The following is a 20745-nucleotide window of genomic DNA, read 5'->3' on the forward strand; positions in this document are numbered from 1 at the left end:
CCCCCGTCTTGCACCGTGACAATGTGCAGGCTTTCCACTTTTGTTGCTTGTACGGCCTCGGGTTTTGCAGTGACCCTCTGCTGCTCCAAGGAAAGCGATACAGGAATGGGAAGGATTTCATGTTTCGTGTGCTGGTGGCGATGTACGTTGCAGTAGCTTAACAGGAGTTTTGCTTCATTAATGACTCTCGTTCAGCACAGCTGAACCTTATTATTACTGCCTAACCAGGGAATTACTGACTGCCCAGCTTCTCCTGCGCGACTGTAGCAGCTCCACAAACCTCCTGGACAACTGCGGCTTCCTTTGCCAAACGACATGGGATGAACCCCTTTGCATTTGCACGGAGCTGGCAGAGGGAGCAGGATCTGACCCGCTCATGGGGGAGTAATTCCTCTGCTGCCAAAACTGCCCAGAGACCAAGACCACGCTCTCTCTGCCAAGACAGAACGTGGCCTTTTATTTTATCCAGAGAATACGCCCAGGTAACGGACTCAATCTTGGCATCTATTTGATTCGCAAGCAGCGTTGTACTTACGGTTGCTCCTCTGGGTCCCGGCAGACCTCTCTCACCAGGAACACCAACATCGCCCTGGCAATAACACCAAAGTCAGCCGTGCCATTTAGGAAACACGAATCCACCCTTCCCAATCTGCAGAGCTGGAATGTATTCCTGAACCCCGGGCTATTTCAATCCCAAACTCCCTGTGCCACTGCCGCGAGCACTAGGTCACACCGCCTGCCTCGGTGGGCTTTGGCCTCTGCTGCAGCACAGCACCCGTGCCCGGAGGAGCCCGCCCGGCTCCCATCGCACCCACGCGTGGGGCTGCCCGGGAGCGCTCATCGCCGTGGGCTTGCACGTGGTGCAGGCAGCACAGCACCTACCGCGTTCCTAAAAGCTTTATTTGCGCGGGGAAGCGGCACGCGAGCTCCAGCGGCACAGCGTGGTTTAAAACACGCTCAGCAGAGCTCGTGTAAGTGTAAATGATGGGGCTACGTACAGGGACGCCTGGCTCTCCAGAGGGACCCGCCTCTCCCATCTCTCCAGGACTGCCCTGCAGAGAAGGCGAACACTCAGTTAGGGCATAACTTCAGGGAGTCATTTCTGTCCTAGCTAGAGCGACAAATGGAGGAGGGAGTTAAGACTTGCATCAGGAAATAAAAACAGCTTTAAACTTCTACAGTTTTAAGACCAAGACGACAAAACTCTCAACAACAGACATTCAGAGAACGGGCGCCGTACATCCTGTCCTGGGACCAGCGACTAGGGAGGGCTGCCAGCCCCAGGGCAGTGCCACCATATCCCACCGCGGACTGAAGTGGACCACTGAGACAGGGATGCTCTTCTGGAGGCGTGCTCAGGACACCCCATTCCATTCATTCCTGCATCACCCCTGCGCAAGGAGAAACGCCTACCTGCAGCGTGCTCTCCTGCCGGAGGACTAGCACGAATAGCGACGCATTGTAGAGAGGGAAATTCAGAAAGGACAGGCAGGGACAGAAAAAAAGACACTTTCCAGAACAGCTTTGTGCTGGACTGCTTTGGTCTGAGACTTTCTTTTATCTCGCAGGTAGGTGCCAATCTACAGCTCTGTGGCAGCTTTTCCCCTGGGGTGGGGGGAAAGTCTCCAAAAGGCAAGAGGAGATAATCCTGCTCCTGCTTGCAGATGCTCACAGCCTTTTGATTCCCAAAGATGAAGCCTGCTCTTGGGACTTTGACAAAATGTGAATGCTTCCTTCTGAGGCTTACTAAACCACTGACAGCTCTCCTGCGTATCTGCTAGATCTTCACTGAACCAGGTGTAAGAGCTGTCTCAGCAAGAGCAGGGCCATCTCAGTCATTATACAACATATATATCTGTATTTTATACATATATATTATATATATAAAAATATATATACTCCTCACTGCCAGGGGAGCCCAGCCCCAGAATGCTGACACCGGCACGTTGGGGTGAGTCCTCCCAGGGTCCACTTGTGGGCACCAATCCCCAAAAGCTGAAAAGCCTTGCTGTGACAAGTTTAGTAGCTTCCGCACCAGAACCCATTATTAGAAAGATCCACTTACTGGTTCACCCTTTGAGCCTTTAATACCTGCTCTTCCAGGCAGTCCCTGAAAAAAAAAAAAAATTAAAGCCACGCCAGAAGAAGTGGAGTTAATTTGTTATTCTGGTCTGATTTGATGTACAAGGAGCAATGTTTGCTTGAAGCAATGGAGGCTTTACATTTTTGCAGCTTTCACCGTGAAAATTATGGCTTCAATTTCCCTCTTGTTCACTGTGCTACTGGCTCTACGTACAATAATCCTTGACAGTTAGAGCAAAGAGGAGGAACATACAAATAGAGCAGCAGCAGCAACATTTTGCATAGCAGAAACCTCTCTCCAGGGGTGTTCAAAATATTCTGTAAGACAGGAAGAAAGGAATACTTTACCTCTGTTTAAATAGTTGGAAGACTGGAGGGATTAATACCTGCCTGCACAAGGGATGCACATCACTGGGATGTGAAAGAGAAAAATCCCTCTCAAATTTAAGTTTTAACAGAGCCAGTGGCCAAAAGCCAGGGCATTACTGTGTCAGTATTTGGTGCTACTCCGGATGTTTTCCCTTCTGTCCTGCACACTGCTCCCCTGCTTGTGTGGTAGGAAAAGCGCATTTCCTCTTGGCTTAAATGGGGCCCCTTGTGAGACAACGCACAAAACGAAGCTCCCCTCTCCCCAGGGGTGATCTCTGCAGGCAGGCCAAGCTGCTGCACCGCCCCGAAGGTGGCGGGTCCTGCGCCATACTCACGGGAAGTCCGTTTGGCCCCTTCTCTCCAGGAGCACCCATGCGAGCTGCATCACCCTGTGGATACCGAGAGGTTAGGAGAGACCCTCTGCTACTGGAAAATGGTCTGACACGGGTAGGGGGCACATTCCCAAACAGGCATTTGTAATCTCCCTCCCTACATGTGCAGGACCCAGCGCCTGTCGTGTCTACAGGAGGCGGGCACCCACTGGGAACGGGGTGCCCATTGCTCCCCTTGCAGCTCCCAGCCTTCCCTGGCAGCACACGGCCCACGTTCCTGCAGGATCACCGTTCAAAAACCAGGCAACTAGTGGCTGACAGCACTTTGTCTACAGGCGATTAAAATAAGCAGACGTGTCTTTCAACAGCTCTGAAATGCATCTCTGAAGGCCCAGAGTCAGCCAACAGGAACCACTAAGTATAGGGACACAGCTGAGTCTAGATCATACGTGCTTGGCCCATATACGCATCTTCATTCTTTAGGGAATTTCCTTGGGATTAATTAATAGAAGCAACTTCACTTTTCTTCACTAGTTACGCTATTGGAAAACTCTTTAGAAGCAAAAGCTTTCCAGCCATGCTCTTTCTTGACAAGCATCAGTAGCTTTGCAACACACATAGGACCCTAACAGAAATCTTTCCTGCAGTGTTTAAGTAAGACTTTACAAACCTTCTCACCATCGAGTCCAGGAGCTCCATCCCGCCCATCCTTGCCAGGCATGCCCTGCAACCATGCACAACACAGTTAAGTTTACGAGGAGACTGTGGTTCGCAAAATACATTCACATCAAAGAACCTTTTGGCAATGGGTCCAGCTCCAGTTGTACGGGGAGATTTTTCATTAACAGCAGTACTACTAGGGTTTGGTTCAACTGGGATTACACTGAAGTTTACAGAGACCCACAGAGCAGAAGTTTGATAGCAAAGACTGTAAGATGCAAGTTTTTTCCTGTGGTTTTATTTCATCATCCGCAAGCAAGACAACAGTGAGACCTGCATCCTATTTAATTGACTTACAGGTTCTCCTATGAGTCCACGAGCCCCCGGGTTTCCTTTTGGTCCAGGTCTACCCTAGAAATCAACAATAAATTCTGCGTTATCCAGGACACAACCCTCAAGAACAATCAGTCAACAAAGATAATACTCAAACTCTGTAGGGACATTTCATTCGGTCTGTGCTGGCTCCTGTCCTGTTCGTACAGGTATGGTGGTTCTTTTAGGACACACCAGAAAACTGATCTGCTGGCTGCAGCATCTGGGAAAATCCTCGATCATTTCAAGGGATGGAGATGCAAGATCTGATCCCTGTGCTCTAGGCTGTAAGAAGCACTTAGGCATCTTATTACTTAAGCATCTTTAATAATACTTAAACATCTAATTTTTGAGATGAATACTTTTGTCCCTTTCACCTCCCTTTCAAATAAACCAAGGTGGGGACAAGCCATAATAAACCTGTCAGACTCCTTTAAACATCATGTCCAAAATTTCAGCAGATGGGTGTTTTACTGCACTTACAGTATCGCCTTTGGGCCCCCTGAATCCTTGAGGTCCTTTGTTTCCTTGGGGTCCCTATGACAGAGGAGGAAAAGCCATTAAGCATCTTCATCACACAGTGACAAAGACTAATGCTTCAAGGATGTCAACGATGAAGGTTTTTTTGTGCTCTTTGCTGGCATTAGCAGAGGCGTGAGCGTCCACATTGCCCCAGGAGCTCGGCTGTACTTTCTCAGTTACACTCTGTAATTCCCGACGCACAGATGAACTGCAGCAGGGACTTTGCCAACAATCCCTCGGGGCAGAGACCATCTTCCCCTTCATTTAATGACGCATTTTCTTTAATCAGAAACAGAGTAGGAGAAAAATTTTAATATTTACTGTCTAGATCTTGCTTGGCATAATTAAATGTTTGGCGGACAGTAAACACCTCATTTGATTTTAGTTCAGATGAATTTATTCTGTAATTGCAAAGACTAAGGAGGGGTCCCCAGAAGGTGGTACTGCCTTGGGGTCAATGCAGATTGTGGCATGTCGGCTGTTGTAGACAGGCGAAGGTGCCTGCTATAAAGTGGATGTCACATTATCCGCACTAAGGAGAGACTGGGTGGTAGGCCAGTGGAAAATGCTTTTAGAGAGGCCATAATGCTGCAGATGCAGCTCCAGTCTCATGTTTGGGCACAGAAAGGAGGCTACAGGGGTCTGCCCACAGGTAAGCGTGTAGGTTCTGTGTTCTCCTACACTTCACCCCAGAGCTCTGTGAAAGGATGAGGACCGCATCCTTAATACACAACTATTTCTGCTTGTAGCTAAAGCCCTTGAGAGCTGTGGGCACTTAGGAATAGATCAGGCTGAAAGGATGTAAGCTCAGGACAGCACCTACTGATTCTTCCTCAAAACTCTTCTTCCCAAGAGCAACACAGACGCCCCTCTCAAGTGCTTGCCCAAGTGCTGATGTTCAGCGAAGAGCGGTGAAGAACAGAGAGCAATGGAAATGTGGTGAATTTATTCTGGCATGGGGCATGACTGAGGGAAAGACATCATGAGATCTGGGTCAGGTGAAATAACATTGCTTTAACTGGAGGGAAAAAGGCAAAGGCAGTAATCTGATGGAGATGGTCAGCACGCTCCTCCTGGTCACTGGCAGCAGAGAGTTTAGCGCAGGGGAGAGAAACTTTAAGCTTTGGTTGTGGAAGGCATGGCCATAGAGATGCTGAGAAGTAGATACATACAGCTTTGCCTGGAGGTCCTGGGATTCCAGGTGGCCCTCTGAAACCGATGTCACCCTGCAAAGAATAATAAACACATCGTTGTAATGCTGTGGTTGGCAGAGGGTGACGTAACATTATCCCCACCTTATACCGCAATCTAAGAAAACACACAAAGCCCTGGAAAGATACCCGGTAGTTCTTGCTGGCTTGCAACACAGTCTGGCAGAAGATCGCCCTCCGAACACGAACACACAGGTTTTTACTCTGGATCTGCCCACCATTATCTCCGTGATACGCTGATATCATTCATGGCCTCGGTATCTTGATAACACACTTGTTCCTAAACAAATGCGTGACTTTATCAAATTCAAAACCACCCAGCCCCTAGGGCAATGGTCAAGGGACCTTGGCAAAAGTCCAAAGCCACAATGAGCTGCAGGTTGACCCTGTTCTCCCTGAGCAGGCTTTTCATGTCCTGGAAATCTCTGTCCGCCAGTGATTCTTTAGCTTTTTCTTGTAAAGAGACAGAGCAGAAAGTGAAATGTTCATGGAACATTTGCCAGCTTTTTTGCAAGATTCTTTAACATTGTCAGTCCTGCAGGGCCAGCGCTTTGTCCTTCTTGTCTGAATGCTTAAATCAACGCTGCGCCCGATCCTGTCAGTCCCTCATGCATGTAGACTCATCCTGCCTCTGGAAGGTTGTTCTGCTTGGGGGAGGGCAGGAAAGAGCCTGCACTTTGCATCTTTGCAAGTTCCCCACTGGCCTTCAGTAAGGACAAATGCCACCCGGACCTTGTACAAGAAAAACTGGTGGTGGAGGGGGAAAAAAAGGAAATCAAAAGACGTTTTTTCTTACCCTGTCACCAGCTGGACCCATTGGACCAGGGAGGCCTCTTAGTCCTCTTGGGCCCTAATTAAGAAAACAGATCAGTTAAAACCCAATCATTGTTAAACATAAAATAGCAGAACAGCACAACGTAGCAACTCAACAACACAGAGAACATTAAGAAACAGTGAAGAGCGGCAGAAAGCTCAGCCTTCTGATGCACAAATTCTTGTCCCCTTCGGTGACAACCTCTGCGCAAGTGACAGCGGAGACACCCCATGCAGACGTGCATTCAGCGTGCCTGCGCTCCCCAGCCCGCCTGCCAGGCTGTCAAGCCAGCCCAGAGCCCAGGCTCAGATCCACCCAAAAGGTGCCCAGGACTCTCCTGGAGTACCAGCAAGACAGTGGCTATCACTTGGACTTCTCATCCAAGGTGAGCTACCAAAAGCAGGAGCTGAATTAAAGCTCAGTGAAGCCACCACAATTTTTTTTTTTTTTTTTTTTTTTACCAGCATCAACTTCCACATCTGTTATTATGCAGAGGCAAGAGCTGTTTGCGTAACGCCAAATGACTGATGGCACCACTGAGTTTCACAGTAAAAAGGTCACGGGAACTGGACTGAAGAGTAGGTGTTACCTGCAGGCCAACGCTGCCAGGAATGCCCGGAGGACCAGGAGGGCCAGGGTTGCCCTGGGAGAGAAAAAATAATTAGACAAAGGGCGAGACAGCATGAGCCTGTCAACTCAAAGCCAGGGACCTTCCCATCTTATTTCTCCTTGAGCTCCCTCCCACTCAGATTTCTGCTTCAGAATTTGCTTCTACGTTATAGGCAATTTCTTCTACGTGCAAGAACACTTGATCAGTCAGGAATTTACCTGAGTGACTAACGCAGGACTTTTTTCCTGAGCTGACATCCCTGCATGTGAAACAATAGGTGTTAACTTATCGAACTGATCTTAACATTATGATTACTGGGAAGATGAATTTTCTTGAAGTATTAGCACAGTGTCACACATGCAGAGCAATGGAAGCCAATGCACTTCAGTCATAGTAACTTCTCCTTGTTGTTCAGCCAATTGCCTCATTTCTCCCTGTCTTCTTGAAGAAACTATTTGTTATGGTGCTTTTGAAGAGAAAAATCCTCCCCCACCCCCTTTAAATTGAAGTTTACCTTTTCTCCTTCTTTTCCTATTTCGCCAGGTTCTCCTTTGTGACCAGTGTGTCCCTAGAAATTAGAGCTCCAATTATTCACATTCCAGTACAGTCTCCTTTCAAAATTTAAAATTTGTGAGATAGCTGTTAAGACCTAAACCCATACAAAGCAAACAACTTACTGGGAAAATAATCTACACGCGTGCTGTAACTGGGGTTAATTAGCCATGCGCCATTCCTGCATTAGGTATCATCGTGTCAGAATTGATCTGGTTGCAGGAAATGCCCAGATTTGGTTTTCAGGAGTGACTTGCGGTGAGACTAGGCTACAGGTCTCTGGATGCAATTCTCAATTACAGGTCAGGGACCAGAACTCAGTTCCCATCACTTTTGAAAACGGGGCTGAGACGCTTCTGAAAACCCCATTCTGCATCTTTAAGCCCCCTTTTTGTTTAAGTCATCTTTAATGTCTGCATCATCCAGCTTGCAAAGAAATCCACGTCCCTCTGAAATCTTTTATATAAACTAGGACTCAATTTTCTTTTTGGGTCCCTTCCTATTATTGTGGGAGAGACACAGACTAATTTCAGCCACGGCAGATGTTATTCCTGACCATGCAAAAGGTCCTGTGCATCATTTACATCATAATTGGAGACCTTCGCAGGTTTTTCCATTTCATAAGCTATGAATTTTGAACAGTCATACCCTAAACATTGTGTATTTCTAATGATATTTATGACTCAGCTCAGAGACCAAACAGACCTGCAAAAGGTCCATTCATGAGGACCTGAGAGCATTTCCCAGGAGATGTTCCACCCATTGCCAACTTCTGCTAAATCCTGTTAAAAAACTCGAGTAACTTATTACTTCAGCTCACTGCTGGAGTGTAACCTACTGCACAGAATTTGTGTGAATCATAGAGGGGACAGAGAAGGAGATGTTTAACTGCTGAGCGAGGTTTCCTGCGGGTTGCAACCTAAAATTTAGGTACCAGAATCCAACAACAAACAGAAAGCTGCCTGATGCTACGCTGGGTATAAAATGACAATTAAGTTGTATTTAATCATGTTAGTTATATCTTGCTGCAGTAAAGTGTGTATCGCTGTGCATACAGGGTCTGTGAGCACAATTTAAGAACTGGTGAGATTTTTAGAGCTCCCTGAAGTCTGAAAAGGCAGCACATCACTTCAGGCAGCTCTGAACCACTGCCCTCTGCTTGCTCCCGTTCATCAGCCGCGCCTCGCAAGGCTTGCGTGGTGTTTTGATCTTTGCGCTTGCCCTATGCAAAGGGTTACATTTCATCTGTAGGAATAAATGGCCGTAGTGAAAATCAGTCGTTAAATCTTCCCTCTGACAAAGGCTGCGATCCTGCAAGGGACGGACCCGCCAAGCACGGCGCCCGCAAGCACTCGGAGGATGCAAAGCCCCTCGCTGACGGCGCCGGGAGAGCGCGCGCAGGCTTTGCTGGCACTTTGCACGACTGAGCTCAGCGGCAGAGCAGCTGTTGCTACGAGTGCGGGAGCAGCGTGTAGAGAGCAGGATCAGGTCCTTTACCCTCCTGTTGTCTCATATTTGGCCGTATTGGGGGTTTTCTGTTTCGACAGCATAAACCCAGGCAAATGCATGGCTGGTTTGGAGCGGTGTGGAGCCTACAGGAGACGTGTATATAAAGCAGTTTAACCCCAGGGGTTCACAGTGGTATTTATTTCGGGAGACTGACCCTTGTATCTGCAGGCGGTATTTTTCTTACCTTGAACCCTGGCATTCCTGGGGGACCTGGAGGACCCGGCGGGCACAGAGCTGGGCACTGCAAGAAACAGAAACGTTCTTTGGTTTATCAAGTACACACAGCACATCCAGGGAAGCTGGTTTCATTACTAGGGAGAGGGGAAAAGATCATGTGGGTTTTGGCTCTAAACCCGCTAAATCCTATTCATTCATAGCATCACGTATTCACCGGCATTCCCCTGTGGCAGGAGGTCCTAAACAGGTCCTCAGGCCCCCAGTAACCCACAAAATAATGATTTAGGAATGGTCTGCTTCACTTTCAGCATGCCTGCATGGACTGTGAAAAATTCTGAAGGCTGACAGTGGTCCATAGTCCAAAATAGTGGAGAACCAGAGTTCTCCAGTGAAGCTGGATGGGTATCTTGTAAATCATTAGGAACATATTTAATTCTGTGCATTCATTGACCCCTATTGATTTCCATTAGACAGCTCACCTAACTGCAACAATGACAAGCATTAGAGTTTATCAGAAGGGGACCTATAAAAAATTAACCCAAATCCCAATAAAGCTGGTACCTGCAGATGTCTAGGGGTGGGTGAGCCGCTGGTGCGAATTCTAGTTTGACTGGGAACAAATCAGAACATGCATGGAAATTTAATGGGGCTTAAAAGGCCATACTCTAAAAACTATAAATATGGAATGAGATTTTCTTCTGCAGCTTTTCTTTCATTTTTTTGTTTGGATTTTTCTTTTGATAAAAGCTCAGGCTACACCTCTGTGGCAGGAATTTAATTTTCTAGTATGTTCCACACGGTAACTTAAATTATAATTGCAGAAATAGCATCATTTTCTATTAACTTCCACATGACTTGCCATAAGGCAGTCTAAACCGACTCTGAGCTTTTTTGGGGCACACCAATTAGAAAACCAAAGATGCTGTCACAACAACAGCTGCGCAATCTGGAACTTCCATCGTTCATGGGCTTAACACTCCTTTTATTCCCTTGAAAGAAAGGAATCAAGACTTTCTCATAAGGAAGTAAGTCTAAACAAAGCATATGCCCATAGGAACTCGGTGCCACCATCCATGGAAATAAACAGTGCAACACGCACGACCTTTTCTCTTGCAAAGCAGGATCGGAAACAGATGCATGAAAAGCTGTTGTCATTTACCAAATGCTAAAGTTGTTTTGTAAATGCAGAACGTATGCAAAACCTGCATTTTGGAAAGCAAACTGGAAAGCAAAGATCACGGAAAAAAATCAGCACTAGCATATCTATCTCCCTGAAGAAACATTTCAGTCTTGTAAATGTGCACGCAACACTTACGCATTCTGCAGTACGGCAGTTTAGGCCCATTTCTGCAGGTCGGAACGGTGCACGTTAAACGGTCTGACAGTCACCCAAGCACGCCAATGGAAAGTCACATCAAGGATTAAACCAAAAAATACTTTCATGCTACATAAAGAAAACACCTACCTGAAGGTCCCCACCGCCATCAGGAAAAGTGCCCGGAAGACCCTGCAATTCATGAAATGTGGTCTTTTAAATACATCAAGACAAACACCAGGAGGAAATACAATTCCTAGCAAATGCACTTTACAGACCCAGCTCAGGTGGCTCAGCACAACGCAGATACCCAGCCCCACAGCGCAAAATGCAGCCCCTGAACCCAGAGCGTTACGAGCAGCACTAGTCCTCAACACAGACATGTTAGCATTGTGGTCATCCTCCAGAGGTGCACAGATGAGCTTGGGGAAGAGCCCTGCGCCTTAGGTGATAAAGGCAGCAATTTGAGAAGAGCAGCTGCGCCTGGCCCTCCTTCGGACCAGGGAAGTTCCTTGGGAAAGATCTCCCTATCCCTCCAACCCTCCAGAGATACCACAGCAAACCCAAAACAGAGACTTGCTGGTTTCAAGCCCTCCTTGCTGACCCTACAAGAACACATCATGACCCAAGCAACCATCTAAACCTTGAGAGAACAGAAAGCCCGCCCTGCGATCTGTCTATGCCGTAAAGCCTGGATGTCATCGGGTTCCTCCACCCACGCAGCACAGACAACAAACAGGAGACAATCAACACACCAAAGCGCAGCCAGTGAAAAGTCACTGCTCTCCTTGGAACACGGTGTTTACGGCCTGCTGAAACTTAGCCCGGAAAAGGAACGCTCAAGGCAATGGCAGCAAATAAAACGTGCGCATTCTGGCAGCAAGAAGAGAATTCTGGACTCCCCATGGGAATTTTCTCACATTTATTTGCAAGTCTCAACTTACGGGAGGTCCGGGTGGTCCAGGAGGCCCTGGGAATCCTGGCAGACCAAAAGGTCCCTAAAAAGAGTGAAAAATAGAAAGAATTCCTCTTCTTAATCATTTAAATGAAAATGAAAAGGGAAAGGAAGGGTTGCTACCAAATACCATTGCGTATTTGTGAATGTGGGGCAAGATATTTCTAATGGGACTAAACTGCACCTTTCTTTCCGCAGAGGCTTCTATGACTGCAAAGAAAAGAGCAGATGCATATAGAAGTATAGGGATTAGGGCAAAAGAACATATCCCTGCACCTACATCCCTGTTTCCACCAGCTCTGTACCTCTCCAGTGGAGCTCTGGGCACCCAAAAATGATGGTATGCTTCTGCAGAATGGGCTCCCTCAGATCAGACCCACTCTGTGCAGTAGCTTCTTCTGAGGGTGCTGAGAGGACACACCAGCTGGTAACTAATCTCTGTCTCGTGACATTGGCTGCTCTTCTGTCCTTACTCATAGTTGGTAAAGGAAGATATGGCTGCAAGCAGTTGCACGTCTTTGGCGTTGCACTGGTTGACTGGGGTGACCCTACACAAGCTGATACAAGGAACAGAGTTGCCCGTGGGCATTTGTAGAGTTTGTAATGTCTCGTGCATCATGCTTCCAGAATGGGGTAAGAGACCAGAAATGAACCTTATTCTTCTGTGGTTGTGGCATGTTCAATAAACGAGAATCAAATGGTAGGAGAAACTCACAGGAGGACCCCGAAATCCATTTCCACCTGGGAGGCCACTGGGTCCTGGAGGCCCCTGTGGAAGAGAGAGAAGATCCTTACACCCATGGCGACCTCACATAGCTGCCAAAGCCCAGGGCAAACAAACAGCCTGGCTGTACTCATTTGTCTAACCCCTCTGAGGAGCCCAATCCTGCACCCAGACAATCAGTTTACCAATGCACATCTTTCTTCTTGCTCCACCTTCCCACAGAGCATGCTCTTGTCATCACATGTTGCCAACATCTGCACCCCCTCTGACAGAGCAGCTCTGAGATGCTCCAGGAAACGACCGAACAAAAGCTGTCCCAGAATTGGTCGCTTCCAGTGATTAGGAGGCTGCCGTGCCTTGAATTTACCCCACGGCCAGCTTCCCTGGGGGGTAAGGTAAACATAAAAAAACCCACAAGGCCGCCGACCTGCAGGGCTCCACATCCCTCTGCCCGGCACAGGAGAGGGACCCAAGGCTGGGGGTGGGTTTCTAACACTCAAGGTATCCAATAATGCTAGTAAAATAATTTAAACTCTTCTTTGAGAAAGAGCCTCATTACTTACTGGAGGTCCTGGTAGTCCTTTGCCCTGGAAATAACATTTAAAACAGTAAAAGATCACTTAGAAACTGAACATACAAGAAAAAAAGGCAAACCTCAGAAAATGCTGCTTAATTTTTTTTTTTTTTTTCTTTTAAGTTTCCTTAGCCCTCCCCTGTCCCCAATTATTGTAATTTGCAATCAGAGCAGAGCTGGAGTCTTAATCAATCCTTTTGTTGCCTCTAATAATTTGTATTCCCTTTACATCGCTGTTACCTACGAGACATCTCTAAGTAAAGCCACATACAGTGATGTGGTAATGGGACACAGACATTTAAGAAGACAACATTCTAGTTTATCTACTTTTGGGTTTTTTTTTTTAAATTTTTATTAGACATTATCTAATGTCTAATAATTTTGATAGCATTTCGTATGCTAGTCTTTATCCCAAGCTGGCTTGCTTTTAACATCTCAGAGACTAAGAACAGGCCCTGTGTTACCAGAACAGGTCATATATATGTATTTAAACGCTTTGAAAAATATTTTCACTCAGTCAGGCTTTGATCCCTTTGTTTGGGACACAATGCTTCCCGTCTTATCTTGGTGATGATTTCGGCATAATATTTTGGCACCATCTTTACGTATGTAGGTCTAGGAGGTACTTACAGCTGGTCCGGGTGGCCCAGCAGGTCCTAATGCACCCTACAGGAATAAAACAGTGCAAATTAGCAGGGATAAAACAGAAACCTCCACACAGACAGACACCAATGCCTCCTCTCCTTGACACTGATCTTTGCTTGGGAACTCCAGCAGTGTCTTACAGAAACAGCATGCAACTGGCGATGCTCAGCTGAATTCACAAATACAAGGACAGAAACTTACGGATAACGACTCTGCCATTCCTGATTACTTGATTAAAGAACATTTTAAAATAGTAGGGATGGATGTTCAGAACTGACCCCAGCAACTTTCTTCACCATTTGCTGGTCAAGAGAGAGTAGAGACTAAAACATAAGCTGCTCCTAAAAGACTAAACAGACACTTCTGCAAGTCACAGCTGGCCTCACATCAGTCTCCAAGAGTATCTAAATGTTCATAAATTGACTTTCATACATTTGAAATATTCTCATTCATAATACATTCATATTGTAGATCCAATGACTAAATTATCTGAAACTGTTTACAAGATTTGGAGTCGTTCTAGTGAATTTTATTAATTCACACTTTTTCCGTTCAAGCAAAGACAAAGATTTGGCAGCTTCTGCCTCTTCGCTAGCTTTCCTTGGCAAATCCCCAATCTCCTTTTCCCAGTTTGCATTCTTACTCTTAAGCTGACTAGAGTTTGGTGATCTTATGTCTTAGACTAGAATTCAGTCATTCTTGAAGTTGTTAGGTTCCTGCTTAACTAACGATAGTAAGACAGACAGACCGACCTTCTTAATCCCTTTGCTGCATTGCAAAGTTACCAACATTGGCCGGTAGACCGTAAAATTAATTATAGGTAGTAATTCTGAAACAGAAAGCAAATGGAAATATAAAAATGAACAAAAAAACCAGTGTGGTGGGTTGGCCTTGGCCAGCAGCTGTTCAGATATCTCCAAGAGACACTGGGTGCGCATTGCTGACGGATGCTCTTGGGTCCAAGAGCCTCCTCTGAAGAGAGCTCTTGCTGTGATGGGGAAAGGAAAAGCAGAGGCAGGCAGCTGATGAGAGCAGAGCGCTTTTGTCACTCCTTTTAAAAAGCAACAAAAGAGGAGAGGGAAGGAAAAAAAAAAAAGTTGCGGTGGAGACGCAGAAACGCCAGTGTAGTTTGGGGTGAACGACAAATAAATAATAGTCATAAAATAATAGTCAATAGTGCTCAACAGCACTGACGCAGCCCTGGCAGCAAGTTTCTCTAAGCTGTGCCGACGCTCGGGGGCTGCAGAAGAGCCGTGCTGTTCTCAAGGCCCCGCCGCAGACAGCTTTTTGCTTGCATTTGTACTGTTGTTGGCCGATGTTGCACTCCGATAAAGGCAGAATTTAAAATAGTAAGAAGGTGGCAGACGAACACAGAACAAACCACGTTGTTATTTATGGACCATGTTAAACTAGTGCCAGCAAACCCCTCGTCTCCTTGCACAGGGGACAAAGAGCGATTACAGCACGAGGCTTCCTCAGCCTCTCGCCAGCCCGATGGCCCAAACCTGTTTTCCAAAAGTTCTCAAAATGCTGCAGAGAAGCATCTCGAGAATGGTGTCCTGAGCTGGAATTAAATGGTCTCTAGCCCTAGGACCAGGAGAACAAGGCAGATGGGCAGACCTGGAAAATATCCCTACACGCTGCTGCTTATGGTGATCCCAGGGACAACTCCGGCCCTCTCCTAATGTTCCACATACCAAATGAAATTAGAAATATTTTCCCTTGTTAACCCTAAGGAGAAAGATACAGAGGACCCAAGGCCTCATTAAGAGGAGTCTTGTGAGGAGAGGACTGTAATCCAATAAAAATCAACTCTGCTGCAAATGTCAGCTCATTCACTTCCCTTACTGCAGGTTGCTCTGCTTTTCTTCCAGTCGCTTTTATCTTTAGGCTGAAGCCCTTACAACCACTGATGGTTGTAAGGGACAAGCTGGGATCTCATCCTGTAAAGAAAATATCGAATTGCTGGCACCTACTGATTTGCACCCTAATCCTGCCCCCACTGAAACCAGCTGCATAGCCCCTTTCTGCTTTGGCCAACATAGAATCATTTAGGCTGGAGAAGACCTTTAAGATTATCGAGTCCAACCATAAACCTAACACAATGCTAAAAGGTTGGCTGAGCACCCAAAGTGCCAAGTGTTGGCACTTTACGCTCCTTAATTTTGGTATCTTTGAGGGTGTGAGGTGCAGCATGCAGCAGTGAACATTCCCAGTATGGTAAAAGATCATCAAGTCCCTGAGCAAGCTGATGTGACTCCATTAAGTTCAAAGGAGAGACTCTAATTTACACCTCGATTTTAATAACGTTGCCTGACTCAACTCATTCTCCTGGTAACAATGTTCTGTCTCTTGATTAGAAAACAATCTCACCATAATTTTTCACTTTAAAGTAATATACTTTATGAATATAAAACTACAGAGCATAGGAAATACTTGATTAATATGACATTCATAAATAAAAATGAATAATTATGTTTTCCTCGTTGCTTATCATGTAAAGCACCAAACTTTAAAATGGCCTTTGAAAAGTTTCCAGTGAAGGACACCAGGATCTAGCACTGAGGTCAGAACCCAGCTTGCTCCTGGTTAAAAATAAAGGATTTTTTTAAATTGAAAAAACAAGTAGGCTTGATCTAACCAGTGTGCAAGCAGAACCATGAGAAAAGCTAATGGATGCTGATAGCGATGGGAGTATTTAAGATAAAAAAACCATTTTGGCATGCTGCCTTCACAACACACTGTCCCTGGTCAGACATGAACTGCTGCTGGACTGCTGAAGCACGGCATACAGAGGAAAAGAAACGTTTAACAATAATGTGTTACTAAAAACTGTCTTCCATGAGCCCACTTCCATATGCTACAGACCTTCGCTCTCAGACACCCCAGTTCAGAAAAACACTCTTGTTCAGTAGCAGTCAGTGTGAAGCATGAATTCAATCCCACAACGGTAAACAGACACCTGCTTATTTCAGTGATTCCTGGAAGACTGAAATACGTTCTTAAAGTTGGGCAGAAGAAAGAAAGTCGGGATAACAATGCTGTCTCTTTAAAGTGCTAGAGATTTACAGGTTTTTTTCTTTTTCCGGGCTTCTATTAGACCAATTAAAACAATTTTCCAGATGGACTACTGACCTTGAAAAGCTGCCATAAATGACAACAGGTCCCAAGTTTGCCTCATGCTGACAGCTTGAGTTACAAGACATGGAAAAGCCCATCAAATCAGAGCACGTAGTTACAGTAACTGTGCTGAAACAGTGTTTGTGTGCTTTTACTAAACAGCTGAAGAGGAAGTTCTTGTGCCCAGAAATTATCTGCTCCATTACCCTGCAAACTAGGAGCTTGTGTGCTAAAGTGGGCATGGGCAAATACTACCACCAAACGTGAAACAAGGGCACAAAACTGCTCAGAGTCTTCTGTGTGTGGTCTGGAACTTTTCTATTTTAAAAATCAGGGATCAGTTCCCGGAAGGTGCTGGACTCTTGCCACAGGCTGTCTGAAAGTGGTCAGGATTTTGCAGCCCTGGATCTCTGGGGAGAAAGACGGGCACGCGGAAAAGCAAAGGAGATAGTTTTTAGTGCAGTGCCGATGGACGGAGGCTTGGAGTTGTGACCAAGATGCTCGGGTCCTGCCACTCAACTCTCCAGCGGCCAAGCAAACTTTGCTTTGCACATGGGAAAGGAAGACGAGCGTATCAAAGATCATGGCTCTATCACTCATCCCTTTAACTAAATGAGACAACTCACAGAGTTTTGAGCTTTGGGTAACTCCTTGGGGCAACAAATGGATTGTTGAGATCTACTGAACCTTTTCTAACCTCTGCATGCTGTGACGTGTGTTCAGCCCATCACTGTAGCCCCGAGTTCAAGGGACCAATAAACCAGCTGTGGATACAAGTCTTATTTTCCCACGCTGGGAGACAGGAAAATAGCCATGCTGGATGAAAATCCGTGCCGAGTGGCTCATTCATGTTTAGTTCTTAATGTCGTAAGGAGGCCTAAGTGCCTTTCCGGCCCCACTGTAGATGATCTGAAGGACATCTGTAACATCTCAGGCAATCACTTTTCTATCCCTGTGGTGCCCCTTAGCAGATATGTAATATGCAAGAAACAAGAAAAAACTCTTTATTTCTTGCTCTGCTGGCTGGGGAGGTCTATGCCAAAGCAACTAATAACATCAACCATGTGGACAGCCCCAGAATTAACAAAAGGCAAAAGTTTAAACAGTTAATACACAGTAGCAGAAATTATAAACATAACAGCTGCGTACTCAGACTGCAAATAAAGGCCAAAATAGCTTCACTTTGATAAACTTCATAACTAAGTCTGTCGACTGCTTCAAGGAACTTTTTAGATGCTCAAAATATCACCAGAGCTGTTCCTGCACTGGTACTCCCACCACTGAGGCTATCCAAGCCCGTTCAAAGCCATGTGAAAAGATAGATCTCATGCCCTGCCTAATGAAAAGCCATCTGGGGCTTCATTTCAGGGGTCCAAGTATTCTCCAAGGGTTTACGGATAAATAAGCCATTGCAATCACCACTCAAATATCACCAATTTACAAAGGAATGAGAAATCATCAATACAATCAGTGACAATGTTCATTTAAAAGAGACTTAGGATGTAATGTGGTACTCACACGGTCTCCTGGAGGCCCATTTGGGCCAGGTGGGCCATCGGTTCCTGTTAAACCCTGTAAAAAAAAAAAAAAGGTAAGTGTGAAAACGGAGAAATACAGTAATAAGAGCTATAGGAAGTCCTTGTCACCAACACAAATCATGTGAATGCCAAGCTCTCAGGAAAGCCTAACCATTTTATTTCTCTTTGCAATTAATCATAAAGGAAAGGACCAGAAGCAAATTATCAGTACTTTTCCCTGTGCATTGTAAGTGTGGATGAACACCACCAAGCAGTCTTGTTACTGGTGCTTATTGAGTTGCAGCTCAGCTGTGGAAGCTGACTGAATGCTTCCTCTCGCCTGATGCAGAAGAAAATGTGCTGGCCATAAACCTTACCCACACTCAGGCACCATGGCAGGAAAACATGACTGTGTGCAGTCACCTGTCCAGAGCTGTAGGGCAAACCCCAGGCCAGTGACCAGCAAGCCTCAGCTAATAAGTGCGACTGGATTTCTGAATTGGGGCTCAACGGGTTTGCTCCAGAAATGTCAACTGATGCCTGTATTTCTGCAGACTTGTCCAGCGCACCTCTGAAGAACTGCAATGTTTCATTGTAAGAGTGGCATCCTATCAGTTATGCATCTCAAAATTGTTCTCATACTCCTTAATTCAACCAAGAGATGCTTTCAACTCTTAGAATTTCTCCTGATATGCAAGACATATATGTAGATCCGGGACCCGCTTTGCTTCTCCAGTAGACGCAGAGAAAGCTGATGAGACATTTGGGGAAAACACCCATGCCTATATGAAATATTTAAAAGATCTAAGAGAAGATGACAAAATACTCACATCCACTCCAGGAAGGCCAGGCAGTCCGGCTTCACCAGCTGCTCCAGGCTTCCCTGGTGCACCTTTTGGCCCCTAAATCAGATACAGACAATTATTTTCAACATAATAACAAGAGAAACGTGGCGTGTGTTGATACGGGCTACAAGATAGAAGTTAACTTGTTGATGTATTAATCTTACATCACACAACATGGAAGAATTCCTGCAGAGAGACGAAACTTGCCATGAATCCGTATCCAAATCCTAAATTCATTTTAGTGCTTTGGCTCAGTTCCACATACAGTTACTCATAAGCTTTTCCTAGTAGCGGGGTAGAAAGGGATGGGGTACGTGTCCCAAAGCAAAGAGCTGTGCCACCTGGTACAATTTTGAGCACCCCCTGGCAGACAGAGGAGCTGAAGCAGACTCAGACCAATGCCAAAAATAACCACTCATATGTGGCTTGGTGCCAGTTTTGTTATACTGGTGATGGGCAAGCTTCATTTCATGCATATCCTCCACTAGCAATGAAGCAGGAGAATGACCCCAGGACTAGTGCTGAGCATCTCCACTCTTGTGTACTCCTTATGGAAATTCTGCTGCAGATCAAGAGGAAAGTGAGCCAGTAAGCCTTAGCTCTTGCACTGTGTCCCTCTCAAAAGGATGAGCAAGTCAATGTCAACCAGAAAATACTTACTGGTGGGCCTGGCAAACCAGGAGGGCCCGGCTCTCCCTAAATGAAAAAGACAAGACATCAGTGTTAGTGCTGAACCTCTTTCTGTTGACTTTTTGCAACACTGGTGTTCTAAAATGTCACAGTGCTCAAGTCTCCCTTCACGCCCACTCCGAGATTTACCACGCTCAGTCTTATGAAGCTGATGCTCTAGATCCTGCTACCCCCTAGAGCAGGATGAACTTGGATAGCCTCTTCCACATCTACAATAGCAGATCTGGTGAAACCCACATCCTCAGCCTCCCTCAGAGAACCGGTGCTTCTGAACAGTGCCCAGCACCTCCAGCTTCTTCCAGATATGCTTGGAAATTATTTGCACTTGGGCTTGGCTGCAAGTGGGGCAGAGAGGAAGCTGGATGGCTATCAAGGCTTTCAAACATCTTCCTGATGACACAGAGGGATACAATGATAAGCTCCAGGTATCCAGGACACAGTACGAAACTGTGGTACTACCAGGAGCTGGGGACTATCACAAACTGAAGAATGAACAAACTGCCTACAATGATTTTCTTCATGTGACTAAACTTTGACAGGAAAAGCAAATGAACAAACCCCCCAACTGATTTCCACCTAATTCAACTGCACAATGTGGATTAAACCAAATTTTCATAAAATATTTCTAAAGTGCTCATTTTTTCCTATCCTAATGGAAAGCAACTTTTAAGAACAGCATTAAAGGTGTTTAGGAGACAATATTTAAAAAGTCTTTGAATCACTCCTAGCTCAGCCAGCTGTAACGTCATTCAAGAGCTTGCATGGACCCCAGACAAGATATTTGTGTTTTGTTGTTAGCCCCTGAAAGAGGCGATCATTTGTGAATAGCAGGAGCTTGGCTGGACCTCGGTTTCCCATCTCATCCCGCAGAAAATCACTTTGTGTCCTAGTTCCAGATGTCTGGATGGTACCCTCCTGTCCTCGTTTCGGCTGGGATAGAGTTAATTTTGTTCCTAGTAGCAGGCATAGTGCTAAACCACGACACCTCCCCTCCTGGCTTTAGGCTAAGTGCACTAAATATTGCGAGGGGCTCAGGTATTGTGGGCGAGCGGAGGGCATGTTGATACCCTGGAAGAAGAAAAATCTATATGGAGAAAGGGTGTTTTATTAACAGAGCAAGGCTAGAAATAACACCATCCCTGCCGTGGGC

The 20745-nt window shown here is 45.9% G+C and overlaps 1 protein-coding gene across 1 annotated transcript in view; it reads right to left on the bottom strand.

The window, feature by feature from the left end:
• The window catches only part of COL9A3 (collagen type IX alpha 3 chain), a 39390-nt gene that overhangs the window by 13516 nt on the left and 5129 nt on the right, over positions 1-20745 (bottom strand). Inside the window, 20 exon segments of the mRNA XM_075721078.1 lie at positions 536-589; positions 999-1052; positions 2066-2110; positions 2787-2840; positions 3454-3507; positions 3801-3854; positions 4299-4352; positions 5510-5563; positions 6345-6398; positions 6952-7005; positions 7487-7540; positions 9218-9274; positions 10676-10717; positions 11470-11523; positions 12196-12249; positions 12768-12791; positions 13409-13444; positions 18062-18115; positions 18891-18962; positions 19566-19601. Of these exon segments, the coding sequence (XP_075577193.1) occupies positions 536-589; positions 999-1052; positions 2066-2110; positions 2787-2840; positions 3454-3507; positions 3801-3854; positions 4299-4352; positions 5510-5563; positions 6345-6398; positions 6952-7005; positions 7487-7540; positions 9218-9274; positions 10676-10717; positions 11470-11523; positions 12196-12249; positions 12768-12791; positions 13409-13444; positions 18062-18115; positions 18891-18962; positions 19566-19601 (1014 nt within the window).

The sequence above is a fragment of the Pelecanus crispus genome, chromosome 14 (genome assembly GCF_030463565.1).
Source record: "Pelecanus crispus isolate bPelCri1 chromosome 14, bPelCri1.pri, whole genome shotgun sequence".
Classification (NCBI taxonomy): domain Eukaryota; kingdom Metazoa; phylum Chordata; class Aves; order Pelecaniformes; family Pelecanidae; genus Pelecanus; species Pelecanus crispus.